This window comes from Molothrus aeneus, chromosome 5 (genome assembly GCF_037042795.1).
Source record: "Molothrus aeneus isolate 106 chromosome 5, BPBGC_Maene_1.0, whole genome shotgun sequence".
NCBI classification, from domain to species: Eukaryota; Metazoa; Chordata; class Aves; order Passeriformes; family Icteridae; genus Molothrus; species Molothrus aeneus.
Genome location: NC_089650.1, coordinates 48,051,919 through 48,079,884, shown reverse-complemented (window position 1 = coordinate 48,079,884; position 27,966 = coordinate 48,051,919). Strand labels below are relative to the sequence as shown.

The 27,966-nt window shown below is 39.5% G+C and overlaps 1 protein-coding gene across 3 annotated transcripts; it reads left to right on the top strand.

Moving 5' to 3' along the window:
- The first annotated feature begins 45 nt into the window (after positions 1-45).
- Positions 46-27,966, top strand: AASS (aminoadipate-semialdehyde synthase). Of its 3 annotated transcripts, none has more exons than XM_066550631.1 (24): positions 46-98; positions 1,920-2,140; positions 3,223-3,399; positions 4,043-4,127; positions 4,870-4,937; positions 5,049-5,195; positions 6,171-6,249; positions 6,334-6,461; positions 6,628-6,776; positions 7,976-8,098; positions 8,249-8,360; positions 8,886-8,945; positions 9,039-9,106; positions 12,800-12,921; positions 15,156-15,285; positions 16,158-16,268; positions 17,565-17,673; positions 18,040-18,180; positions 20,049-20,216; positions 22,398-22,493; positions 24,123-24,238; positions 24,415-24,503; positions 24,828-25,004; positions 25,429-27,966. In XM_066550631.1, exons 2-24 carry the CDS (start codon positions 1,928-1,930, stop codon positions 25,545-25,547), a joined length of 2,787 nt encoding a protein of 928 aa, XP_066406728.1. In that variant the 5' UTR covers positions 46-98; positions 1,920-1,927; the 3' UTR covers positions 25,548-27,966. The 3 variants fall into 3 exon arrangements, with proteins under 3 accessions (XP_066406728.1, XP_066406727.1, XP_066406725.1); XM_066550630.1 differs by lacking the exon at positions 46-98 and having other exon boundaries at positions 1,799-2,140; positions 25,429-25,570; positions 26,281-27,966; XM_066550628.1 differs by lacking the exon at positions 46-98 and having other exon boundaries at positions 1,799-2,140.

The following is a 27,966-nucleotide window of genomic DNA, read 5'->3' as shown; positions in this document are numbered from 1 at the left end:
CGCGGTTGGCTGCGGCGCGGGGCGGCGGCGCCGCCGGACCTCGGCCGGAGGAGGGGCCGGGGCCGCCCGGCCGTGCCGCCGCTGCCCCGCTGCCCGAGGTAGGTTCGCGCTGCCCGGCGCTCCGGGTTTGTGCTGCCCGGCGCTCCGGGAGTCAGCGAGCGCTGCCCGCCGCCCTCCGCCCTCCTCTCGCCCACTCACAGCGCTTCTCCCCCTGCCCGCCGCCGCCCCTCTGCCTTGCCCTGCCGCTCCGCAGGGATTTTTTCCCGTCCGCGCGTCGCCCCTGCGGGCGGGAGGCCCCTCGCTGTGCTGCTGGGCACTGTCCCAGCCCCAGGGATGCTCGCGGGGATGTGACCCGCTCCCAGCAGGGACCGGCGCGGTGGCGGCCCCGCGGTCACTCGGCTGCTGGGGGGTGGGGTGGGGGGGGGGCCGGGGAGGGTTCCCAGCACTCAGGCTTGGAATGCTCAAGTTAGTTTCACTTTTCCAACGGGATGTGGATATCGCTGTGGCTGAGCCTGAGCACACACGGGGAGGCATGCAGGCGAACTTCTGGCCTGCCAGAGGTCACCCGGCTGTTTGCTCCCTGCCCGGACACCCGCGATCCCGGTGCACTCCCGCAGGAAGGCGTCGCTTTTCTCCTTGTGCAAGTCCTCTGTGGGAGGGAAATTTGCTTCAGTGCAGGCTTGGGTACGAGGTGCAGTGTTCTAGTAGAAACTGCTCTCATCGTTATGTCTTAGTGTGCTGAGATAGTGACATGATGTTCCTGTTTTGAGAGGGATCATTATGCCCTTTGAGAACCCTCTTAGCATGCTGAAGAGAAGTGTCAAAATACCTGCAACTTCACTACAGTAACCTTGGCTGGTGGACAGATGCAGTCGTAGGAAGACCACACTTGGAGCTGTTGTAGATGACTGTGTGATGATTCCCTTCGTGCTGTCCTTCGTGTGCTAGTCCCTCTGTTTCACCAAGCCTGGAGTTAAACAGGACCTCTGAAGTCTTTAGGTATATAGAGATTTTACAAGTTTGAGGCATGAGGACAAACAGGATTTTCCAAATGATTCAGATACAGAGATTCATGTATTATCAGTTAAAATTGCGTTGGAAGCAAAGTTCACATTTTTGAAGCCTATCTCTGAGATTCACATCTTTTAATTGCAAATGTATCTGACGGCCTTAGGCTCCTGGATACTTGATGCTGGACCTGGCAGTGTCCCTGCAGAAATAAGCAGTGGCACGTAGGCTTCACTGGGAGTGAAGAGACCGAGATAGAAGATAAAGGGGTTTTTCTCTGCAGTGGGAATCTGTTCCAGTGAAGCTTTTCCATTTTGCAGAAAAATCATATTAGGGCAAAAACGTGTTGTTCCTGGTCACACATATGCTCACTGCTACTCAGTAGTTAAAGGTCTTGATCTTGATCTTCCATTTTTGCCCTATGTAAGCATTAGTTGTATACTTGGTGCTGGTCTTTCTCTTTTAATCAACTGCCTGCCATACAGCCTGTGTTCTGCTTTCTTTCTATATGTTTGTTAGTTCTGACTGTTCTTGATGCAAGTTTTGATGGTCTTTGCCTGGTTTATGGTGGCAAATGAATATAATTGGAAAATTTAAGTTTCCAGAATTCTTTTTAAGCCCTGCAGTTAAAAGTAGCTGCCTAGAACACATTAAAAAACCCTTCCTTTACAGTAATCAAAACAACTACTAAAATTGAAAATTTGTCTCTAAAGACACCTCATCAGATCAAGATGCAACAAAATTCACTGAAATTGAATTCATGTCTCACAACAGTATGAAGAACTAGAGTATGAAGTGTCTGGTTTGTGTTTTACAGCAGATGCTAAAGGAGACCAGAACTTTTGCACAAACAGTGTCTGAATTGCATATGTACTTCTGTTGTTTTATTACTTTGTCTTTGCTGCCATCAGGCTTTACCATGCTCCGAGCCTTTAGTCACACAAACGGTAGGTGTGTGTTCCACCACACTAAGCGTTGTCATCATCGTAAGTCTGTGCTGGCCATCAGGAGGGAAGATGTCAATGCGTGGGAGAGAAGAGCACCTCTAGCACCAAAGCATGTTAAGGAGTTGACAAAGATGGGATACAAGGTCTTGGTGCAGCCATCAAACCGGAGAGCCATCCATGAAAAAGTAAGGTCCCATTTGGAGACACAAGCAAAATCATAGTGCAGTTGTTAACCATAGTACAGGAAAAATAATATTCAAAGGCTATTCATAAGGAAACATATAAAACCCCCAGAAACACGTAAATTTTGCTGCTAAATGAGGAGTCATGCTAGTGAAAAGGAAAGGGAATAGTTCTATAGCCTTTTAATGTAATCTTGGCATCATGGTGGGTTTTTGGAGTTGTTTTTATTAATTTCGTGTCCTGTCATCAGTCTCCCTAGAAGTTCTAGGTTCTCTTGAAGTAGAAGCTTGGGAATTTCTTTAGCATTGGTGTTTTTGTCTTCTGTTTGTGAGAAGGCAAGAACTCTTAAAAACACTGTATTTTTTAAAAGAGCAGGAAAGATGAATCTGGTGAATTCCATTCTTGCTTCAGTCCTATTCCTCATGTGAAATGAGGAGAGAGTTTTATTCTTTAATGCTGTGAGCTTCAGGACAGAGAGCTTTTACAGTTTTTGTAGCAGCAGCAATTCTCTGCTGTAAGATAACTGAGAAAACAGATGCAAATTGAAACAAAAGTAGGGAATTAGTCATTACTTGCACATACCACTTTTTAATTAAGACACGAAGCTTTTTTCATCAAAGCACAGATCATACTATCGCATTTCCTTAGAAATCGCTCATCAGCTTGGACTTGCACTTACACAATTTTATAAAATCACATGTCATCAGTCTTCATATTTTTGAATTTTTCAGATTTCTCTAAACTTATTTCCAAGTATTTGAACATCTTACAAAGTGTTCATTATTGCAATACTGCAAGATATTTCAAATTTAGTAAAATACCCTTTTTGTAGTCTGTAAATGTAAGATGAAGTACTTTACTCACACATAATTATAATTTGGCCTTGTATAATAGGATAATAGCATGGTAATTCAATTTGATACTTGATACCTCTTTATCAAAGAAGTTTGTGGATGTATCACATGCAGTAACTTGTTTCTGCTTGGTAGAATTATTTATTTTTCCCCTGTTCTAGATGATAATATGCTGAGATCTGATTAAGAAAAAACACAGAAAAATCTTCTTTGATTTTTCTCTTTCATAGGAGTACGTCAAAGCAGGTGCCATTATTCAAGAAGATATTTCTGAAGCTTCACTGATAATAGGTGTGAAGAGACCTCCAGAGGACAAATTAATCCCTAAAAAGAACTATGCCTTCTTCTCTCACACTATTAAAGCCCAAGAGGCAAACATGCCCCTTTTGGATGAGATTTTAAAACAGGTAAAAGTATGTCATATTGAAGATCATTGTCAATTAACATGGGATGGAAAATGAACTTAATGCTTAAGTGTGATCAAGAGCTTGCTGCCTAGTATGGTTACTTCCAGCACACATACTTGTAAGCAAGGCTAACGAGGACAGTTTTCAGTATCCTTTCCTGAAACTTGAGTATTTCTTGCTCAGAGGATCTTGTGTTTGCAGTGTTACTCTCTTCATGTGCATGAGGCAGATAAGTTGTGAGCATGGTGTGCTCAAGGGAGGCTCTTTCTCTCTGAGCACGAAGAGTTGGGAAGTTACTAAGCTGGAGTGCAATCTGGCCATTTCAGAGGAAGGCAGCCAGTTCATGCAGAAATGAGCAGCCTCTTGCCAGAGGATGTGAATGGGCCTGCAGCCGCTGGAGTGGCACATTGGGGAGCCCTGTGCAAAGAGGGTGTGGGCAATGCAGACACTCTTTCAAACAAGAATTCAGTGCTACTGTTATGTTTTTATTTTTATACTTTTATCTTGTTACCATATATAAACCCATCAGGCTCTATCAATGAAGAATGACAAAGGCATGTGAAAAGGTAGTTCCTGGGAGAACAGCGTGCCACAGACTGCATTCACTGAAAGTTTTAATACTCAGTTTGCTGTGTATTTTCAGGAAATTCGACTGTTTGACTATGAAAAAATGGTTGATCATAAAGGAATGCGAGTTGTGGCCTTTGGAAAGTGGGCTGGTGTAGCAGGTATAGTGTATAAAGTAAAGGCAGGCTTGCAACGAGTGACTTCCTGTAATACTTCTGGTTGTCTGTCCTTCCTGGAAGTTGAGGCTTGCGATGTGTTTTTAACTGCATTTTGAATTCTTGCTTTTAACAGCTTTTTTCCATTCTGGTTTGTGCCTCCTACTTTCATGAGACAACATGTCAAGTAGTCATGTGGATTCCTGACAAATCTAATATTATATGCTGTTGTCTTGAAGTCCTGTTTCTCCATTGAACTGTCTGGAGCAGACTTAAGTATCAAGAGATGAACTGATTAGGCTTTTGATAAAAAAAAAGCTGCTGTCAGTCCCAAGAGCTTGAACAATATCTGTTTGTCACTGTTATGCATTTAATCTGATTCTTGTGTGGCATGGTTCTCATTTCTTTCTACTGAACTTTAGCACTGTTTCTTCAGGAGACTCTTTTATTTCCTTCTTTGGAATCCGGTGATGTGGATACACCTCATAAAAGGATATCTGAATATTAAATGGTGCCTAAATGCATAATGGGCCAGGAGCAAGGTTAAGGTCATGGACTGCTATTAATTTTCTTCTTCTCTGGTTTTATGTAGACTTTCTTTAGAAGTAAAGTATTAATATAAAAACATAGGAAAAATACCTGGGATGATTTGAGGCTTCAGTCAATCTCTGCAGTTTCTAACTGTGCATATTTGTAATTAAGACTGATGGACTGATGGTCCAATTTTCTATTGTTTTTTTAACAACAGGAATGATCAACATTCTGCATGGATTGGGTTTGCGATTTTTAGCTCTGGGTCATCACACTCCCTTCATGGTAAGAGTATTTTTTATGCATTTTTCTTTAGCTAAATAAATTTTGGTATCTGCTAGTTATCTGTATTTGAATATGGAGAATATCGTAATTGGTCTGTGCCTTTGATTTCAGCACATTGGGATGGCACATAACTACAGGAATAGCAGTCAGGCTGTGCAGGCAGTACGGGATGCCGGGTATGAAATTTCACTGGGACTGATGCCAAAGTCAGTGGGGCCCTTAACATTTGTGTTTACGGGCACTGGTAATGTTTCTAAGGTAAGAATTGTCTTCAAAATGAAATGCTATATAATTGTTAATAGAAATTCTTGGCATTTGATCTCTATCAGGTTAAATGGGTTGATGGGTTCATTTTGTTTGCTTGAGCTTCACATATTCCTTTGCCAGTAACAATTTTTAACTACCGTAAACTACGATGTTTAATATGAGGTCATGCCTAACCAGGCTGACGTGCTAACTTCTTATCAATGAACATGGATTAAATCTTACTGCTTCTCTCTCCTTTCCAACCTGCATGATTTCTCTCCCCCTCTCTCTGCACTGTTGACTCTGTGCTCACAAGGTAAATTAATCAATCAGTTAAGGTATGGAGGAAAGAATTATTTTTTCCAGCCCCTGCTGAGTTTTTATGTCTGGATATCATTGACTTGGCTTACAAGTTCTTGACTTGAGGGTTATTTTTTTGTGTCATGCCTGGTTTTGGCAACAAAGATCAGTTAACAAGTCTCCAGCTATAAAGCGAAATCACTGCCTGCATAAATGTGTTCTTTCTAGCCAAAAGGATGATGTGTCTGAAAATCTTCTGGTTGTGATCATAGCTCATTGGGGAAGTCATCTTGTAGTTCCTGGCTTTTAGAACAGCTGATGAGAAGTGGCTTCAGGGATCTTTCCTAAAGAGAAACTGCTCCTCAGACAGAGTGGCAGCAAAACCCTCTTGTGGCTGAGTTGAGGCTTCCCCGCTCAGCCGTTAGAAGTAAGAGCCAGGCACTGGATTGTGGTTTAGGCATTTTGCAGTAGTGGGGAATGATGTAAATTCCTTGCACACAATGCCCAAGCTGCTTAGTTTTGGGTAAGCAGGAGTAGGTGTGAAACAATGTGTACATCTCTGGAGCTGTTCTTTGGCAGGGCTGTCAAATTGTATGTGAAATTTTACATTTGTTTTCAAACACCAAGTGAGCAGTGTTACATGACATTTATGGTCTGCTTATTCTAAATCCTTCTTTGTGATTTCAGGGTGCTCAAGAAATGTTCAGTGCTCTCCCATGTGAGTTTGTGGAACCACATGAGTTAAAGGAAGTTTCCAGATCTGGAGGTACGCAGTGACAATAGTGATTGAAAACACAGAAACCCTTTTTGTCCAAGGTTTATAAGAGCTAATTTTTCTTTTTTACTTCAGACCTTAGGAAAGTCTATGGAACAGTGCTAAGTCGTCACCATCATCTCGTGAGGAAACGTGATGGACTGTATGATCCAGCAGACTATGATAAACATCCAGAAAATTACATTTCTCGCTTTCACATTGATGTGAGCATCTTTTCTGGTTTTTTATGAAGGGTTTTCTACAGAGTGTTTGAACTTACTATACTTTTGCATTGTCATAATTTGAGAGCGTTAACCTAAAATGCTGGACCAGGTCCTTCTTCTTAAAGTACTAGGTGAAAACATCAGGCATCTGTAACTTTCTCTGCAGGTTGCACCCTACACAACTTGTTTAATTAATGGCATATACTGGGAACAAAATAGTCCTCGCTTGCTGAGTCGGCAGGACACTCAGAAGCTGCTGGTGCCAGTTAAATCTGCTACTGGTGCAATGGATGGCTGTCCTGAATTACCACACAGGTAAGACACTCATTTCACTTGTAACAATTTTGCAGCACAGTGATTAACTTGTAATGTTAGGTAGTTTCACCACAGCACATAGTAAATGATTGTGTTTATTTTACCTTGTTCCTATGGCATGTTTTACAGTGCCCCATTTTCCTGTGGCATGTTTTACAGTGCCCCATTGATTTCACTCTTGTTCTTTTGTGCTTTGCAGTCCTATTTTCACAGTTTGGAGTTTTTGAAAACATTACAGTAGAAATGATTAGCAGGTATCAGCTGTCTTTCTGCAGAGGTAGTTCTGCCACTGATTTTCATACAGAATCTCATACAAATAAAAGTGTGGTATTTGGGAATGTACCTGCTGCACCAGTATTGGGAGAAGTTTCTATGCCTGAGCAGAGTTTTAGGGAAAGTGCTTGCTACCCTGTCTTTTGACATGTGCAAGTTCAATAACTGTTCCTTAGCACCTCTTATTTCTGCAGCAGGTAGTGGAAATGTTTCACAGCCCTGATTAGTTTTAAGGATAGAATGTGGCGTGCAAATCAAGGGTTAGTCTCCTTTCAATGGGGGTGAGAGCCACCCTTTCTCTAATAGCCCTGACACAGATTTGGGGAGGACATGAAAATATATCCTGGTGAGGGATCAGGTCTTTGTCTCTTCTCTGCCAGCTCTTGACACCTTTCGTTCTCTCATACAACTAATAAAGAGTTGAAGAGTTAACCTTCAGTGGAGCCAGAGGCTGTGCATTGGGCTAATGAATGCTCCACCTGCACCTGCTATCTGTGAACTGGTAGAAGGCAGCTGCTTCTTTAGGCTTCCCTGTAGGATGGGGAGTTAGTTTAATGCAGGACTGCACAGGCATGACCTGAGAGAAATGGTAGATGGGAAACGAATAGGAGGTGTTGGCAGCACAGGGCATAGAGAGAAAATATTGTGGGTGAATGGATTCTGCCAGTCTTGCCACGAAATTGGATGCTCTTGATAGGAGTGCAAACCTGATGAGTACAATAGGGCCAAATTTCCATTATCTTCCTGGGTACCATTTTTTGTGTTTTGTTGACGTCTAAATTGGTTGAGATGAAGAAGGCTGCAATTTACATAGATCTTTTTCGCATTTCTTTTGTTTTCTCTCCACTTGTGACCTTTTATACCTGTGTTTCTTAGTAATTTGTTTAATACTCTATTCCACTGTCTTTTTATTTTAATTGCTTTAGGCTTCTGGCCATATGTGACATTTCAGCAGATACTGGAGGATCTATAGAATTTATGACTGAGTGTACAACAATTGACAACCCATTTTGTATGTATGATGCTGACCAGCATATTACTCATGACAGGTGGGAGAGCCCTTACTTTGTACTGTTTTCCATTGTAACTCGTAGAGTCAAACATTATATTGAAAAAATCATGCATTTATAACGCTTCTGACAGGTGATGCCTTTCAGGTACTAAGAAGTAGTTTAGAAGAGCTGTTTTCTCTCTTTCAGTGTTGAAGGCTCGGGGATTCTGATGTGTTCCATTGACAATCTGCCAGCTCAGCTTCCTATAGAAGCAACAGAGTACTTTGGGGACATGCTTTTCCCTTATATTGAAGAGATGGTAAGAGCTTATGTGTCCGACAAGAAGGTAAAAGGCTCAGAACTTGGTCTGCTTGTTTGTTGCTTTTCTGGTCTCCTGTATACATTCAAAAGGAATCTGCTGTAGAACATAACTGACTTCGTACTTCAAAAAAAGAAAAAAAGCTTTTGAAGCCTTGAGGCAATCCTTTGAAAAGGAAACATGTGAATGAGACATGAGTGACCTGGATGTCTTAGGGATTTGTCAAGAACACTTTCTGTAGGCAGAAAACAGGCTCTGGTGGGTAGTTCATTGCTTCTGGACCCTGCACCAGATGTAAACATCTGATTTTCTTGGGCACTCAGCAATCCCTCACAGTCAGACTGCTGTTTGAATCCCTGTATTTTCCTAAAAGTCAAGTGATGCTGATTGCAGCCATAAGTATTTCAAATATACAAGATATTGGTATTGTTGCATGCATTTAAATGTTGCTCAAAATCTTAATGTTTTACTTTGAGAAATATTTGGTAATAAAATGACCTGATTTGAAATAACTTATCTCCATAGCTGGTATCAGAAGGCTCAGAACCTCTTGAAAAACAGAATTACTCTCCTGTTGTTCGAGATGTAAGTTTTGCAATTTTGCACCCTTCTTGTCTTCCCCTGCTTTGAAATATACAGACACATAAAGCCCTCAAAATCTGTTTCATATGTTTCCAGGCAGTGATTGCATCCAATGGCTCACTGACACCTAAGTATCAATATATTCAGAAACTGAGAGAGAGCAGGTAATGTAGGCTCTTAAAGTTTATTTGATTCAGGATTTAAAAAGCCACCCTGTCTGCATTCTGTCTCCCCTTTTACATTCATTTATTCTTGTGTCTTGGTGGAATGCATCTATACTGCACTGTGTTTAAATGTCTTCTAGGTTGATGATCTTATTTCTTCATGCACATTGCCTAAATCATTAACACGTGTTTTTAGTAACTTACATTGAAGTTGAGAAAGTGGTCATTTTTCTCTGTCTTGCATTATGAAAACTGTTTTACCAGAGGCAGAGAGCAGCCACATGCTAGATTTACTCTGTTACTCCTTGCCCTTGTGAAAAGGATGTAACATAGTCATTTGAAAGGAATGGCTGAAAGCAAAAGGCTCTTGAATATTCCTTGAATCTAGTTACTTCTTGTGTGGCTCAAGTGCTGTGCTGTGTGGCATTGTTCTGTGACTGGATGTATTGAGGAGACTCTGAGACTCTCAGACTTTTTGTTATATTCATCACCTACAGCTTCAGCTACCACTTCATCCCCACCCTGTCACAGCAGTTATGTGCCAGTGGTAGCCTAGAGTGAATTAAGCTAACAAAAGTATAAATAACCTGTCCATCCCTTCCATTCCCCTTGCCCCCTTACTATTAACAAATATCTATAGTTTACACATGAAAAATGTTAATTTCACAGTAAGTGGGTTCATGTTCCTGGTCAGTGACAGCTACACTGTACATCTTACAAAAATTTAAATTGGTCTGACCATAAGCACTGCATACACTCTGCACTAAAAACAGTGTGTTGACTTCTGCATCTCAAACCTCTCCAATTTTCTTTGGGACTTCTGGTTATGAACTTGTGCATGATGAACTAAAGGTGAATTTTCACACTAAGTAATGTGCTATTTGCCTCTCAGAGGCTTTCAGCTCATAGTGATTTTTGTTATGTGCTCTTTGATATTTATGCCCTTCAAGAGGCTGTCTCAATAATAATTTTTTTTATTCCTCACACAGTGCAAGGATCTGATATTTTTTTAGCTTCCTCCATAATCACTTGCATGGTCTTTTGTGAACTACCCTGGAGACTTCATTTCCAAGGGTGGTTTTTTTTTTGGGTTGATTGTTGATATTTCTGCAGATCTGTGTGCTGCATGGGATGTTCATTTGTTCAGTGGTGTTGTTCACTTAGCTGTCAGAAAAGCAGGACCTGCTAACAATACTGTCCTTTGTTTTGCAAACTTCAGAGGTGATGCAAATGAAAGAAGGGTTTTACTGCTTAGGGTGTGATGGTTTAGATAGAGATGTGCTCTTGTTCAGGCCCTATAGGAATTATGTGGCTTGTTTCCACTCTAGAAAAGTATTATGCTACATCCAGTTTAGTTTCTGAGGGTTCTATTTAGACTATTTGCTAATACTCCTTCAATGTCTGTGAACACTTCAGATGTAGGACAGCCAGACTGTATGAGCTGAACTGTCTTGGGTGCCATTAGATTTACCAAACAAACTCATCTACATCTTTGCACCCTTACTTGCTTCTTAACTCTTACTGGTTTCTCACCCACAGCTGGAAAGGCACATCACATTAACAATGTAGATGTTATTTGTAACTGAATTATTAAAACTCATTTATAGAGAGTAGGCATAATCTGGAGCTGTGTAGATTCTGTTCTCATGCTTGATGGGTCATTTGGCAGCTCATGTTTTTGCCTGTCCTAGAGTAAACATGCTGTATTTGATCCAAGTGTGACTTCATTCTACACACTAGAAAATTTTTAGTAAATCTGATAAGTTGGATTGCAAAATCCAGCTTGCTTTCATATAAGAACTTCTCCTTCATCAACACTCCAAGCTACCTACCACTTTTGTTCCCTAAAGCATGGAGAGAAATTCTTCTCTTTCACTGCCCATAAGAGTTCAGTTGTGGACGATGTTCTTATAGGAGGAAGACAAGGAAAACCCTTGGGTCTGCAATATAACGGCTTAGGAGAATTTCTGTGAATGTATTAAATAATGATTTAACATTTTTTTTAGAAAAATCAAATCTGTAAAACTTTTATGAAGGTCAAAATTTACAGTAATCTATAGTAATAATTTAGGTTAGAGAGTTGATACATTGGTACATACCATTCAGATTTAATTATCTGAAAAGAATGTCTTTTAAAAAAGGCTCTGAAATAAGAGTAAAGGGGGATGGAACATCTGAAATTTTGGAGAGTAATTCAGGCTTTACAGTACTGATACAGTAAGCTGGGATGTGCTTCAGACATATGATATAGATGTATTTGGCATTGATTTAACTCTCTTCACTCACAGTAGTTTTTCAATGGTATTATTTGAGGCCTTGTGCCCCTGAATATAGTCAGACACTTCCTGCCATGCTTTAGTTTGGGCAATAGTGCTCTGGTTTGTCTTGCTCTCTCTCAGATGTTGCTCTGGCAGACTTCTACATCATCTATCATTGTTATGGCCATTTTTGAAATGAAAAAACACAACCAAAATACTGACTTTTGGCTGCCATGAGAAGCCTCAAAAATATCTGAACCAAATATTATTTAGTAGATGTGTGGTTGGTCCTCTTCTAAGGGCAGCAGGTTTCAGCAGAGTGGACAACATCTTGTCAGCTACAGGTCAGCATTCTTTCTGAGGCATAATCTGCAATGCTGGTATGAGCTCTTAGTGGACAAAGGTGAAACTGAGGATCTTGCTTATATGCTTATATGCTTATGAAGATTCCTATGAGACTGTATCTTTGAAAATCCGACCTATTGTTGAAATTTGTTTTCAGGGTATGGGATAAGAAAAGCCAAACCTCAATCTCCTTTAATTAGATTAAACAGTAGGGCAGTGAACAGCTTTCTTGAAAAATAAGAAGTGCTTTAAGAATTTTTTCTTTTGCTAAATAATTTTTTCTATGTAGTCATATGTTACACAGTTTCACAATCCTGATTTACAACTTAATGCAAATTTAACCTAAAAAGAAAACTAATTATAAACAGCCAAAATGTGTATTCCTGCTATGATTTATGAGTTTCTGAGAGCATATTTAAACAACTGCTGAGCGCATTATTCTGTTGACAGAAAGAAATGCAAAATCTGATGTGAGTACATCATATATTGAAAGTCAACAGATCTACTTCAATTTATTTATGAGAGTAGTAGTAGTTAGGTTGAAACGCTGTGATGGTTTTCAAATCTGAGTCCTTGTCTGCAATAATGATTTCTTGCTTGGGCATTAAATTTTATTTGACTTTTATTGACTATCATGTTCTTGTGGTGGACTAATATGAACCTAGTGTAATTTACAAAACACTCTTTCACCAGCATGATTTTGTGTCCTTTAACAGTTACTGTGTTGTAAAGGGAGCAAGGCAGAGCCTGGAATCCCTTTCTGACAGCCCAGCATGACATTGGTGGCCCTCAAGGTATCAGGTTACAGTAATTTGGCCATTGGGAAAATTTTGATGAACAGCTAGAAGAAATTGGAGAAGCAGTGGGAATGTTGATGGATTTGATCATGTTTATGTTAGAGGAAAGGAACTAGAAGTTATGCAGCAGAAGAATGGGAGCAGCGCTCGATAGTCCTGGATTGGGAGCTAGGAGCTTGACTCTTGGTCTGAATAGAGCTCGTGGTTTGTAGACTTACTAAAACATATTTCTTCTGTTAGGCAGATTACAGTTTCCTTCTGTAATTTTTAATTTTGCCTTGAACACCTTCTAGGGAACAGGCTCAGTCACTGAAGATGAGTAATGAGAAGAGGGTTTTATTGCTGGGATCTGGCTATGTTTCTGGCCCTGTGCTTGAATATCTCACTAGAGATTCCAACATTGACATCACAGTTGGTATGTAAGAATTTGTTTTCATTACAGTATTATGTCTTACTGAAGCATGTGGCAGAACCCTTCTCATAAATAATAAATGGATGTGGTCCTGAGAAGAGATAAAGGAAATCTTTGTTATTATGCACAGCAGAAAAGGATTTTATAGCTTTGTGAGCATTTTGATTTTAAATAATTGATTTGAAAATGACATAGCCATGTTAGAAGTTAACTGTTTCCATGTGTAACCTGTAGGGAAATTGGAAAGTATTTTTCCTTCTAACCTGCTTTGGGCTCAGGATTGGTTTTGTACATACTGTCATTTTTGTACATTGGTTTTTGGCTGTGTTTTCAGCCTCACACAACAAGAATATGAAAATGTTTTTATAGACATCTGTATGAATTAAGTAACTGCTTTTCTTAAAATGAGTGTCTTGATGGTAAAACTTCAGACTCCGACTTTCCCATGAGCACCAAATGCCTACTTGTTTATTCCTCTGTTTTGGTTTTATCTGTAGCATATTTCAGGCTGGGCATCTCAATAATCCTTTTCTGTACCCTTAATGATGACCTTACCCTGATTCTGGGGCTTCAGATTTAAAACTCAGGCTCTATTGCCTTATTGCCTGAAAGATATTTTGCTGGGAAGTCGTTTCCCTTAGAACTTACAGTTTTATTGCTGTTGATTTTTGTTGCTATTGCATTGATTTTTTTTTTTTTGTCATGTTACTTTCATACCTGGCTCTTGGCTGCTTTTTCTACCCTTCATGGTGATAACCATAGTACTTTTAACCCCTGGGAAAAGATTTACTGGGAGGAAGAGTGGAAATCTAGGAAAGCTGCACCCTTGTTATGAGCAGTTCCTGAGGTGGTGAAGAGGGAAGGATTACAGCAATGTGCAGTGCCCATCCCCTTGTCACTACAGAGGTTGCATCCACTCCCTGCAGTGCAGTAGCAGGAAGGGAAACCAGGTGAACTGGAAGATCTGTTTTGCCAGGCGCTGAGCAAACATAGCCTCTTATCTGGGTAGCTTAAAAACATGCAGTTTCTACAGCACACATGCACAAAAATAGCACAGAAGGAAAGGGACATGAAGATATTACTCTTTAATATTTTGATAGCAGGCAAGTAGGTGCAGAAAACAAAATGCACATCCAAGTGCCATGTTTGGTTTCATAGTGTTAGGCTACACCACTTTAAATCCAGATGATAGCTTTAATGGGGAAACCTTCATGTAATCAAATTTTTTTAAGTTTGAATTTGTGGATGATTTTGCCTAGCTCTTTTCCCTCAGCACAATTTGATTTGTAGGATATAGAGAAACACCTTCTGGTAATGTTTATTTCCCACTGACTGTGGAAAGGCCATAAGGGAATAAGGCCCTAACTCAGAGGCACAGATGCCTTTAATTCTCCATAACCTTGTGCCCTTCCTGCTGCCTTCTTTGGCCGTTCCTTTTTCCTGGCTGTGTTCTCTGGTTTGTGCTGGCAGCATGGTGAGCTGGGAAAGGAAATTAGTCAGATGTAGCAAATACTGGTTGTGTTACTGTCATTCTCTTTTTCAGTTCTGCTTTCCTTATGATGGTAAGTGCTGATGCTTTTTAATTCCCCAGGAGCTTGTGCCCCATGTGCTGTCTTCTTTGGCCACTCCTTTTTTTGTTTTCTCTGGCTTGTGCTGGTAGCATGGTGAGCGGGATGGGAAACCAGTCAGAGGTGGCAAATACTGGTGTTGTTATTGTGGATCTCTTTCAGTTCTGCTTTCTTTATAATGGTAGTTAAGTGAAGGCAGGCAGAGACTGGGTTTATCCCATTTAGTCACAATATGGTATTTGGGATTGGGAGGACTAAGCCATATGTAAATATTAAAAGTAGTCAGTTTGAACACTGACAGTCAGTCACTTTTGCTCACACTTGACCTAAGCTGAAGCTTATTGTTTCTATCTTTGTCATTTTTAAAATTGTGATTGAGGTGAATTAGGTTTTGCTTTAAGCTATTAAACTTGACTGTAAATAGGAATTCTGTTAAAGTGTGTTGAGAGTTTCAAAATACTTCTTTTTAAACATGTGGAATGAGGGATCGAGTAAGTTTTTCTGAACATGTTTGTTTACTAAAAATGTCTGATTTTTCTTCAACTGTTAGTGAAGGAAAACATGCATGCAAATGTTTCTCTTTGGGAAATATGGCACAATCATACATGGGTGTGCTTTAGACTTAGCTTCACCTATAGGTAATGGTTTATTGTTTGACTTTTGAAACAGTATCTGTCATGAAGGAGCAACTTGAACAACTGACAAAGAAGTACAGAAATGTTACTCCAGTTCATATGGATGTCCTTAAGCATGAGGAAAAGCTGTCCTCTTTGGTGAAAAACCACGACCTTGTGATCAGGTTAGATTTCTGTGTAAAATATGACAGGCTCAACCCTAAGTCATGCTGCTTCTTTCCCCTAGTTGCTTGACCTAAATCAACTCATAAGTTTTTTTTTTAATGGCCAAGATTTGGGGTTGTATTTGTGCATGCAAGTAGTTGTAACTGGCTGCTGCCTTCTCATGTAGCAGGGCATCAGAACTTTAAAAGGGGTTTTGACTTCTTCAGAAGTGTTCACCAGTTAGGTGGATTTCCTTGTTAATGTGAAGGGCCAGTTGCATCCACAAGCTTATGTGTCTCTGGGATCAAATTTTCATGTTCACAAGAGGAGGAAAAATTCTGGCATCTTGGTAATTTCTTCTGTATATCCCATTAAGAAAGAACTCATTCCAGATATTGATACAGGGAAGGAACTTCACAGTCCTTGCCATTTTGTTTCTTTTGCCACAGCTGTCATGAATGTTGCTTCTGTTCCATGTAGAATGTGCTTTTCACAAAGTAGTTCACCAAGATCTTTGTAATGCAAGCTTTCTCAAGGACAGTTTTGCATTTTCTAAACCTCCAGCATGCTTGTTTAGAAGATGTCTTTGGAAAGAGTTCAGTGGTTTGTGGTTCACAGAGAAGTGTGATGCCCTCTCAAGAATGACTTCCCTATTGTTCAATGCCCTGTTCTGAGTGCATACAACAATGCTGTCCTGCTAGGGTACTGTTTCACTTTCATTGGTATGGAACTGCTCAGGTGTGACTGTATGTTCCAAGGCAGGTGTGACTGTATTTTTCAGCTATTACTTGAGTTCTTTTGTAGGCATTCAAAAAACATTTGAGTGTCTTTCCAGTGACAAGATAAGTAACTGGTTGAATTTTGATGTTGCATGATTCTCCTTCCTTTGTAGTTTGCTGCCTTATTCAGCACATCCTTTTGTTGCTAAGAAATGTATTGACAACAAAGTGAACTTGGTAACAGCCAGCTACTTAACACCAGCCATGAAAGAACTTCAGGAGAGGTAGGTGTGGAACTAGCATCTCCCTGGTGTTGCTTCCTTCTTTAGTGCATTATCTGAATATTTTGCAGTCTGTTACATCTGCAACACTTGTTGTGAATTACTGTTTTCCAAATTCTTTCTGCTTCTCTTTCTGTGATGAAGGACCAAGGAACTTTCCCAAAGGTGCATGTTGCAGTGAGTGCGTACCCCAACCTGGTTAGACTAATGCTCTAAATAATGGAATTTATTTTTCTGCCTGCATCATCCTATTTCATATTAATGTGCCTTTTCCTCTTCCCTCAGACCTGTTAAGGTGTTTGAGCTGGGCTGATATTCAAGCTGAGTAGCTGTCCTGTCATATTCTACCAGCAAGCTTGTTTGTCATCCTTTGCCTTCCCGTAATAAAAACTCATTTCTTGGTTTATTGTATCTACAATAAACCTAAAAACAATAAACAGTAATCTCCTCCTTCATGCTCTTCTTTTGGATATGCCCACTGTATAATTTTCAAAGTGGTGACAACTCTAACTAATGTTTCTGTTGTCCTACTTACTATGTGCTTGGAAGTTGTTTTGAGCATGAAGCTTAATCTAGGTGCTCCTCTGAGGCACAGTATTGGAAAATCTGAAGTGTATTCAAGTGAGGAATTGTACATGCTGTGTCTCTACAAAAGATAAAACAGAAAAAAACTAGACTGGTAGAGAATCAGTGTTGCAGAAAGTGAGGGATATTTAGGGGCCTCTCCTACCATTCTTATTGAAAATAAAGCATGCACTCAGGAAAAAAAAATAAAAAGGGTACTTCGCATTTGTCAAAAGACAAACTGATTTTGAAAATAAAATAAATCTTTGGTTTGTGGTGATATGTGAACTCCTCTGGGAATGTAGGCAACTATTAGGGAAAAAAACCCCAAATACTTGTAATTTTGGAAAGCAGGCATTTTAGTCTCTCTTCCTTGTAGGAGCTCTTTAGGACAATTATGACTAGCTTTGTGCTGCTCTCTGCATTACTACCTTCCTGCATTATAGATAGCACTGTCCAGGAGACTGTGGGATATGGAATAGCTGGTAGAAAATTGTTTTTCCACCAGCACCTAGGCACAGAGAAGTAAGAGAAGAAAAGGTTAGAAGGCTCTTAGATGGTTGTCACTTTTCAGGATTTTATATCTGCTTTTGTTTCTTTATTCCCACAAGCTACAGACAGAGCCCAGAATTTACTGTGTTGGGGAAGGTTCACTGGGCAGATTGGACAGATTTATGGAATAAAAGGCCAGTAATAGTGAATATTCTGATGGCTCTGTGTTTCTGTTATTTTTAGTGTAGAAGCTGCTGGTATTACAGTTGTCAGTGAAATGGGCTTGGATCCTGGTCTTGATCACATGTTGGCGATGGAATGTATTGACAAGGCGAAAGAAGTTGGTGCTACGGTAAGGTTAGCGGGGAGTGCGTAGCTCTGCCAAGATTTTATTAGTAAAGTTGTTCTTTTAACACCATGCAGCTTTTGAGCATGTCACTGATGTGTAACAGACTCTGGACATTTTACTTTTTATGATGCTTTGAATTTCGTAGCTACTAACTCACTTGGTGAGAATATCAGCTAAGATGGCCCTGCCCCAGTGTATCTTTTCCTCTCCCTTACGGGCAGTGCCTGCAGTTTTCCCCTCCCCACTGTAGATCCTTCTCATCTGACCCATTTGGGGAAAAACAGAAATTTCAAGAACTGATGGGTAGATCTCTATGCATCCTGATCTGTTTTCTCTTCACTGTTTCTTTCCTGTGGATAAATCTGACAGGTTGTATCGTACACCTCTTTCTGCGGTGGCCTACCAGCTCCAGAGCACTCTGACAATCCTCTGAGGTACAAATTCAGCTGGAGTCCACAAGGAGTGCTGCTGAATACAGTTCAGTCTGCTACGTATTTAAAAGATGGAGAGGTGAAGTAATGGGAAAATTTTCATTTAAAACCAGACAAAAACTGTGGTATTTGGCTATGGAAGGAACTGGGACTTGCAATATGCTCTGTTTACTTTCAAGCCAGTTGCCTAAGCCAGTTGCATAAATCACTTAGGACTATGTTTGGAGCATGATGATACCTAGCTGCTGCTAGCTTAATACTTACTTACTATGTGGAAACTGGTTGCCAGGAAGGAATTCATTCTAAAGACAAAAGCAATGGATCGGAGTTGATTTTTCTGGATTCAACTTCCATTCCTGTTGGAAGTTGCTTTTGCTATTTAATTGCCCTGTCTTTGGTCCTGTGAAATAAAGGTGAGAATGCTTGTCTATCTAGTTGTGTTGATAAATCAAATAGCTTCATTTTGTACTTGCACAATGCACAGTAGAACTCTTGATTCCTTTCTCTTTTGGTGCAATGTGTAATACCAATAACTCACTGAGTGGGTTTTGTGAAATGCTTTTTCGTCTATTTTATAGAAGCTTTGTTTTGCTGTTTGTGCAGGAGTCATTAGACTTAACCTTACAAATGTCACTGCTTCTGTTCTGTGTAAACATTGTAATTGATTTGTGCAAAGCTATTGCAAGCCATTATCACATTTCTGCTTTCCAGCTCCATCTACGTCTACTGTCACTTGCTCAGAGTAGTTATTGCAATTGTCAAGGAGACTGACTTGTATAACCACTGTAAAGTTTAGCTAGGTACCTAAAACTCTTTGATCTGCAAAACTTAGAATTCTTTTGAAATATAATCTTTTATGTTTTATGACATTTTGGTGCTCTACTGTTTTTATGGAAGTAAGAAAGGAAAAATGCAGGGATTGTATTTTGGATCATTATTTAAAAAGCAATGAAGTATAAGTTTCAGATGAAAGGGGTTCTTGGAAAATGTTGAAATATTTCTATTTCTGATCTGGTTCACCCATTGCTAGGAAGAATTAGATCATGCATATGAATGAGTCATTAGGCCAGCACTAGATGAGCTTGTCAGTAAATTCTGCAATTTTCCCTCCTTGCCTCTAAATACTTATGTCTTTGACCATTGTGTAGGATTCTTTCACACACCTGTCTTGCCTGGCAAACACAACAGTATCTTTTGGCTGCAGGCTTCACTGCTTTAGTATTTCTTCTATAAGTAAGCCTTGTCCGTTTGCTCGGGAGTCAGAAAATGAGTTTGTATTGATGCTGCATAGCAGATCTGGGGTTTAGCTGCTTGAAGGAAACGGGGTTCAGGGCTGTGGTTGGGAAGAGAGTGGTAAGAGAACTAGTCCCCTGTTGTTTTTTTTTTTGTTTTCCTTCCACGGTGCTTTGTAGCTTCAAGTAAAGACACACATGGGCAGTAATTTTATATCCGTGTGATATCACTTGATTTATTTTAATATTTTTTTTAAAAAAAGGAGCAAGCATCCATCATTTTGTTTATATCTGCTTTCTTTCCCATATAAAAAACACCAAACAAAACCTAAACAGCATAATAAATTACTTGACCAAAAAACAGAGAGCTCATGTCCCATCACACTGGTGCAGTTAGAGATATGGTCCAAAATGGCATTAATGTAAGTGAAATGGGAACCTGCCATTTTAATATAAGTGCAGCAGGAATTAACTGTGTGTGTGAGAAGAACATGGCTTGTTTTAGCGCTTTGATGGCTGACAAATTGCATGGTCTTCCTGCACCAAGTATGATTAAATGGCTTGGACAACTGCTTTATTTAGATTGGGCCTTTGTTTGCACTTTAATGCCAAACTTGTTTTTCCTGCTTTTGAGCATACTTTATCTTTTCTGTTCTAAAATAAGTTGAATACTACTGCACAAAAATAATATTTGCTGTTCTTTCACAAACTTTAGATTATCAATATTCCACCTGGAGGAGCGTTACTGGATTCTGTTACTCCAATGGATTTTTTCCCAGGATTAAACCTTGAAGGTTTTCCTAACAGAGACAGTACAAAATATGCTGAGCCATATGGCATTCAGACAGCTCATACTTTACTGAGAGGCACCTTACGATACAAAGTAAGTTGTTGGTGTTTTTATTAGTAATTATTGTTTTCCTCAAGAGATGAATGTTGCGATTTCAATAAAAATGTGTATTTAAGCCTTTTACAGGTCTGCGCTTGCTGTTTATGAGCTCCCCATTATCCCAGTTTCCCAGTTGAGAGACAACTGAAAGCAGTTATCTTTTTTTTTTTAATGTAGCTTTACCTGGTATATTTAACAGGTATTTGCTGCAAAATGGAAAAATAATTTTATTTGTTTTAGACAATTGGCCAGTTTTCTTGCATAGTCTGTGTTTCCTCTTTTTATTCTGGCTCTGTATCTGGTGTCAGATCAATAGAAGATTTAAAAAATTAAATAATTCTCTTTTCTTATATTCCCATGAAAAACATAATGTAAAAATCTTACAGAAAATTATGATTTTCCATCAATCTGAGAAGTTTTTCATTAAGTAACTAGAAATCTTAAATTTGAGAAGCTTAATAATTTTGGTCAGCTAAGTAAAATGTAAAGAGATAGATGTGTTTCCCTTCTAACTGATCAAGTCTTTTCCTTTCATTTGTTACATGTCCAAAGCAGAATCAAAATGTTTTGATGTTTTTCTGTCAGACTTTCTTTTTCTTTATTTTTTTCAGTCAATATGCATTAAGAAGGAATAAACCTAGAATCATATTGAAGGTTTGAAAAAGCTTTTATGGATGTTGTATTATGTCTGCTAAGGTTTATGCTAGGGTTTAAGTTATTGTTATTTGTCCATAGTCTGAGGAAGTTGTATGTCTTTTTTGTCTTAATTCCCCTGTTGCAATACAACAGGATTTTTGTCTGTATTTCTGGGAGGGAAGCTTGCTTAGATAAAGGCATGGGAGAAGGAAGGCCAATATGGGGGAAAAAGGGTTATAAATTGCAGTAGCTCTCTTTCTGTCAGTCTAGATACAATCTCTTTTTCAGAAGAGATTGTAAAAATATGTGGGAGGTGTCTATCTCATAATGGAATCCTAATATGACAATCCTATCTATTCCATTTGGTGCTTAGTAAAACTTTCTTCTTTTGTATGGGCTAGCACAAGGAACTGCAGAAGTGTCAGGGTGACATGCCAGGTGGATGTCAGTGTGCTGCAAGAGTGCTGTTCCTGTGGTTAGTGCTGTTTCCTTAACCCCCACAGCAGGGCCAGCACTTTGGGCTGGGGTGGTGATGGTTTGGGGAAGGGTTTCCATACCTCTGCCTGCACGGTGCTATTATTGCTATTTTTTGTTTATACTGTGTTGACCTGCCAGCACAGAGCCGCTGTGCTGAGCAGGACAGAAGTTAGTGTTGGCCCTTTGCACGTGCTGCTGTGCTGCAGAGCAGAAGCCCATCTGTTCACTGAGGAGCCAATCATCTCCTAAAAGTGCCTTTTAGAGATCAAGTTTAGATACCTAATGGAGTCAGTTTAAAAAGAGGTTTCACACAGAAGGATCTCACTGCAAGGCCATCTGAGCTGATAACCTAGTGCTCGTAATAAGTGACTCCTAATTTAATTAGTCTTCTTTCAGGGTGCTTTATTTCCTCCATTCTGCTTTTTTTGTGTTTCTAGTCACTTGCATGTAAGTGCTCTCAGGTATTCAGCAGCTGTGTGGGCATGTTAATGGGATACAAACAGAAGTAAGCAGAAATCAGTTGAGACTTCTTTTATTGTGCAGTCTAATGCAACCTTTGCAGTTCCTTTAAACCATTCTACTGCTTTGTCTCTCTGATATTCCTGAAGATGAGAAATAAACACACAGGATTCTTACCTTTAAAAGCAGCCCATGTGATGTCCACACAATCCCAGTGGTGTGGAACTGGGTGAGCAGAGTTCAGCATTGTGCTCTGTGTATTCAGTAGTTTATCAGCTGGCTGACACAACCGTGCAGTGACAGGCTGGGATTTCAACCAGTGCTGGCCAGCTGAGTCCTTTGATCTCAGCAACCAATGGTACTTGCCATGGAAGTATTGATGACAGAATAAGCCATTAAAAAAAAAGTATTGAAAAGTGGGGAAGGGTGGAGAGGGGCTGGGGAAGACACTGCTCCATGGCATTAACCTCACTGGCATCAGGTTATTGTGGCTGGCTTCCCAGGGAATAATTATGGTTATGTCTATCACTGCATTCAAACCAAGGAGAAATACCTCATTTTCAAGTGATTAATGTATTTAATGGTGTTAATCTTTTATTTCAGGGATACTCCAGAACCATGGGAGGCTTTGTAAAACTAGGATTAATTAACCCAGATCCTTATCCTTTGCTGAGCTCAACTACACCACCTCTAACCTGGGTGAGTTACTCTGCTTACTCTGCCTTCCTTCCTCTGGTTTATTCAGCAGATGGTTTTCTTATTGCTAGACTTGGGTGTGGTTAGCAATGAGAATCTTCTACTGCATCCCAATCTTGGAAATGTTTTTTTTCTTGGAAATTAAGAGAACTTTCTTCAGCAGGAATGGAATAAGGTGCTGGAACAGGTTCTCTGATAGATTCTGGGGTGTCTGACATTGGAGGCTTTCAGGCCTCAGCTAGGCAAAGCCATGGTCATATTTTTATGAATTGTCTTATGCTTTTTGTTAGTCACAGTCTAATCGTCAGTGCTCGGAGTTTGCAGTGTCCAAATTATTACTGGCTCATGATTGTCAGTGTAAAAGTATTTTTCAGGGCATCAAGAAGTAAGAGCTTGTGCATAAAGGAGTATATTAATTTGTTTTTCTATTGAAATTCTGTACAAGCATTTTTTAGATCTTCTGTTATGCAGCTTTTCTGTCTTGATTGTGGGTGCCTTACTTCATCTTTATCTCAGCCAAGACATGACTCTGATGTGCTGCTGTTACATTTGGCAATCAGAATTTTTGTTGTCTCTGTAGAGACTAGGTATTTTATATTTCAGTATGGGGTGGAAAGAGCTGAAGAATGTCTTGGGTGTTCTCAGAACCAAGAAAGCAGAAGATGAAGAGGCCACAGTCTTGCTTGTCTCTGACTAACATTTAGTATTGGGAAGATGAGCAAACTCCAGGAGTTTTTGGGTGGCCATATAGGAATTACTTTTTTTTTTCCTTTTTTAAAAATTATTATTTTTTTATTTTGTGATAATTTTTTGTCTACTTTCAATTTTAGAGTTGATAGTTTGAAGTTTTCTTTGCAAAGATGACTGGAATTTCCAGTTCTTCTAGCCTCAGTGAATAAGTATACAGTATTATGTAATCTGTAAAAATAGCTATAAACTCATTATTCTCACTGCAAACATTTAGCAATGTTTTTACATCTACTCTGTCAGGAAAGTAGAAGAGAAAGGCTAACATGAGCTTGTAGACTCTGCAGTTCTTGCATATTTCATATCTTGCTTATAGTACATTATCCACCTTGCTGTGAATGAAGCAAGCAATAATTAGCATCTAGGTGGCACAGAATGGCCTTCAGATATGCACAAGTATCATGAGAAATCTCTTTGGTAACACTCACAGGATTTTGCCAGAGCTTTGTTCATCTCATTGGTCTGTTTCCTTCCTTTTGAAAGGGACATTCTCCATTTCTACACCAACTGAAAGATACCCTATCTCTAAATTTTCACTCTGTCATTTTCCAGGGGGCTTCTCTTTCATCCTAATATTCTCCTAGTGTTCCTTGTTTATGCAGGCTTTTATGTTCTTTCTTTGCTGCTAGTGGAAGGAGTAAGATTAAAATATGGGGTGAAGCAGTGGAGGAGTGGGGTACAAAGTCTTTTAGGAAAAGATAAACCCTATTTTCACCTGTTGTGATTAAAATTCTCAAATTTCTCACTTTCCCAGTACACATAGGCTGACTCCTCTGAAGTCCTGGATTTTAACTGATCTTAGTAGAGTAGTTGTTTCTCAAAACCTTGCTTGAGATGGAGTGGGAACAGATGTCAGACCTTCATGAACCTTTTGTTTTCAAACAGAAAGAGCTCATGTGCAAACTGGTTGGAATTAAGTCACCCGCTGAGCACCATGTTCTTAAAGAAGCTGTATTTAGCAAACTGGACAAGGACAAAAGTCAGCTGGAAGCAGTGGAATGGTAAATGTTCCAATGATTTAGAAAGTTTAAAAATTAAAAAAGAAGTGTTTGCAATTCTAGCCATTTTGGTTCATGTTAATACTGTTAAACTGGTATGCTGAACAACTGGAAATTAAAAAAATGAGATGAAACTGCTGATAGGCAATGATGTAAGTCTTCCTCATTTCTTCTGCCAGGTTAGGTTTATTGGGAGATGAACCGGTTCCAGCAGCAGATTCCATTGTAGGGGCTTTTGCAAAGCACATGGAGATGAAGCTGCCCTTTGGTATGGGAAAAATTCTTTTTCATGGATTTGAATGGAACATGGCAATATCTTTTATAAGCCTTAATTGGATTAGTTTGCTCACCTTCATTAATAAACCTTCTTGATAGGTTTTTTAATGTATTGTGATGTTCCCTACCTCCCCAATTTATCCTTTTCTTTTCCTGTTACACTTTCAGTTTGATCTTAGTGTTCTGTCCTCCTCTGTTGCCTTCAGTCACTTCCCTGATATGCATGCTGTGTATGTGTAGTGCCTAGCTATTTAGGAACCTCATCTTGATGTGACTGACATACAAGTAATGGATAGTTTGTGTGCTTTTCTCTTAGGCACTGGAGAGAGAGACATGATTGTTATGAGAAGTGAAATAGGTCTCAGGCATCCTTCTGGCCATTTGGAAGACAAATTTATTGATCTGGTTGTCTATGGGGATAACAAAGGATATTCTGCAATGGCTAAAACAGTAGGATACCCCGCAGCTATAGCTGCTAAAATGGTTCTAGATGGTAAGTGCCTATTCCAACTTCAGTAACAGTATTTCAATCCTCTTTATCTTCCTGCCTGTAGAAAGTAAATATATAGTGTCTCTTAAGTACATTTATGTGTATTTTTTTGTAATTTGTCAGATGCTTCCTGTCTACAGGCATTTTTAATCTGCATGTTTGGATGTTCAGATATTCAGTGACATTCTTAATTTACTGCTTAATCCACAAAGATTTTTAAGTCATTTAATATTAAATGTTACACTAGTATAGACAAAACCTTTAGCATGATAAATTATAATTGATGATGTGACAGGGCTGAATGGCTCAGCAGTTCCCTGCACCTCGATCTGGCTGTGTCCCAAAAACCCCACTGTGAAGCTACCAAAGCTTTCTCAAATAAACCTGGTAGAGGACTAACACTGGTTTTTTAATGCCTTTATTTCAGGTGAAATAACTGCCAAAGGAATGGTCATACCTTTGACAAAGAATGTTTATGGGCCAATACTTGAACGTGTTCGGGCAGAAGGCATTATGTACAGTACTCGCAGCATTATCAAACAGTAACTGAAAGCAGTGGATTTTATCAGGTTTTGGGTTTTTTTGGTTCCCCCACCTCCCCTTTTAGAATCTCAGTTGGACCAGCTAAAGGCAGCACCTGCCATTTCATAGGCAAATGTTGCCTTCTGTAAAACCTGCCACCAGGCTTGATGTAGAAACTGTCAATACTCACAGGTTGTGATATTTTCCTCTTACAATTGTTAAGCTTTCATGTACATGTTTCAGCATCAATCAGATCTTTCCTTTTATCTTTATCCTTTTATCTTTATCCTATCTAAAATATCTCAGAAGGTTTTTGTTTTTTGTTATTAGAGTTTATCTCCTAAGTGTATAGGGTTATTATTGCGACAAATTTAAGCTGAAAGAAAAATCTGTTAGTGGATTATTTTGCGGTGGAAAAGTCTGGGTAATGAACTCCATTGGTGAAGTTTAATTGTTCATGTGGTAAAAATTATTTTTCAGAAAAATGGAGATGGACATGATACTTAAATTTTAAGTCTGGTTGTCCCTTTCACTTTAGCAGTATTCATGAATGTTTTCACAATAACAATATGCAAAAAATAGTTTAGAAATTCTGCACTACTAGCAAATAAGATCCTGTTAAATCTTGAAAATGTTCAGTTCTTTAATATTTGATCTTAATATTTTTAATCACTTTATAATGAATGTAAATTTAAATTAATTGGAGGAGGAAGAAAATTTAAAGCAGGCTTCCCCCCTATACCCTTTCTTGTTACAGAGCGGAAGCTGGTTGCAATATATTGAAGTACCTGCTGTTACGTGTTGCCTTGTGCTGTGGAGAGAGCACATTAACATTTAGCTCTGCAGCTACGAAGGGCAATCTGAAATACAACACAGTTACTGTGCTTAGAAGATGCTCCAAATGACATGTTTACTCTTCCCACTTACACTGTGTGCCTCATCCAAGTTAAGTACTGTTACAAAGGGAATACATTGTGTAGTGTATGCAGCTTTGAAATGCACCAGGTTTAGAGGTATAAATTGCCATTTGTTGAGTTAGCTCCTGTTCTTCTGCTAGCATGGTTTTGAAGCGTTCACTTGGGAACCTATGCCTACTACTCAATTCTGTGTCACTTTAGCCTGATGGAGTTTGCCAGCTCATTTGCTGCTGAGTGCTGTGCTGTCACATGTGTCAGCCCTGCTCTAGCTGCAGTTTAGCCACATCAGTCCACAACTGAACTTTAGCCCAAGTGCAGCTTCTCCTTAACATTGTACCAATTGCATCTTTTTGTTTCAGGCCTGCTTCTCTGGCTTTTGCTTAGGGATTTCTACACCCCCTTGCAACTTAAAGCATGGCTTAGACTTCATCAGTCAGGTCTGTGAGGTGTAATGCTGTGGGCAGGTTGTATTTGCACTGGTACCTGTGCACCTGCCTAGAGCTTCCCTTTTCTAAAGCTGAATACTGATGCAGGAAGCTGTTTGCTTCCAGCTTTGCTCACAAACGCACTTTGCTGATAAATGCCTTTTCCTTCCTGAGAACCAATGCTGTAATCACAGTTCCAAGAGGCTGGAATTCCAGGTGTTGTTTTGCATGGTAGGAAAAGCAGCCATAACAATAATTCAAGTTTTGATCTTCAGGTTTTGCTGCTCAGGATTTGGATTTTCTCTGTGCAGGTGCAATGAAGTAGCAGATGCTAGGGAGTTGGGTGAAAGGAGCCAAAGGGAGAATGAAGGGCAGGTGTTACTGTGAAAGAGAAGGACTTTTTCTACTGAACCAAGGCTTTTTTAATGTAATGTCAGATTTGGATTCTGTTACAGTTCCATGCATATATCACACCAAATCCTGTCTCCACCAAGTTCTTTTGCTTCCCACTGACCTTACAGGCTGCTGGTCTGTTGTCTGGCTGGTAGATGCAGCTGGGGTAAGGATGGAGCCTGCAATGTTCTGCTCTCTGCTGCCTCCTGCTTCTCCAGGTAGATTAATGGCCTACAACTAAGGATTAAGTTATACTTGTACCTGCTGGTCCCTTCCAGTCCAGTGCTTGGTGAGACCAGGATTTTACTTGAGAATTCTGTCCCCTCCCTTAGCCCAGGAATACACAACCACAGAGTTGTTCCTCTGTATATATGCATGCACCATACTTGCTTTTCTGCTTTGGAAATGCAGTATGGGACAAAAATCAGATTTTTTTACAAATATCTAATATTTTTGGAACATTAAAGAATGAGAACTGCAGTGTTTTCATCAAGAAACACTGCTACTATTTTTGAAACATTTTATATTGGAATATATTTCTAATTCCCAGTGCAATGCTGCATTTTGTTTTCTATGTTTAGACTCAAATGAATTTATTGCTCATCTTTTTGTATGAAGATTATACTTCTCAGTTCTCTTTGCATATTACTGGAAAGATAATTGTATCTTATACATGAGATTGCTTGAAAAATAAATCTTAACGCCTTT

Coding starts and splice junctions, on each gene's coding strand:
- AASS (XM_066550630.1), top strand. CDS start 1,799: ATGAAGTGTCTGGTTTGTGTTTTACAGCAGATGCTAAAGGAGACCAGA. Junction 4,938..5,048: donor GTCATCACACTCCCTTCATG/GTAAGAGTATTT, acceptor CTTTGATTTCAG/CACATTGGGATGGCACATAA. Junction 16,269..17,564: donor ATGAAAGAACTTCAGGAGAG/GTAGGTGTGGAA, acceptor TGTTATTTTTAG/TGTAGAAGCTGCTGGTATTA.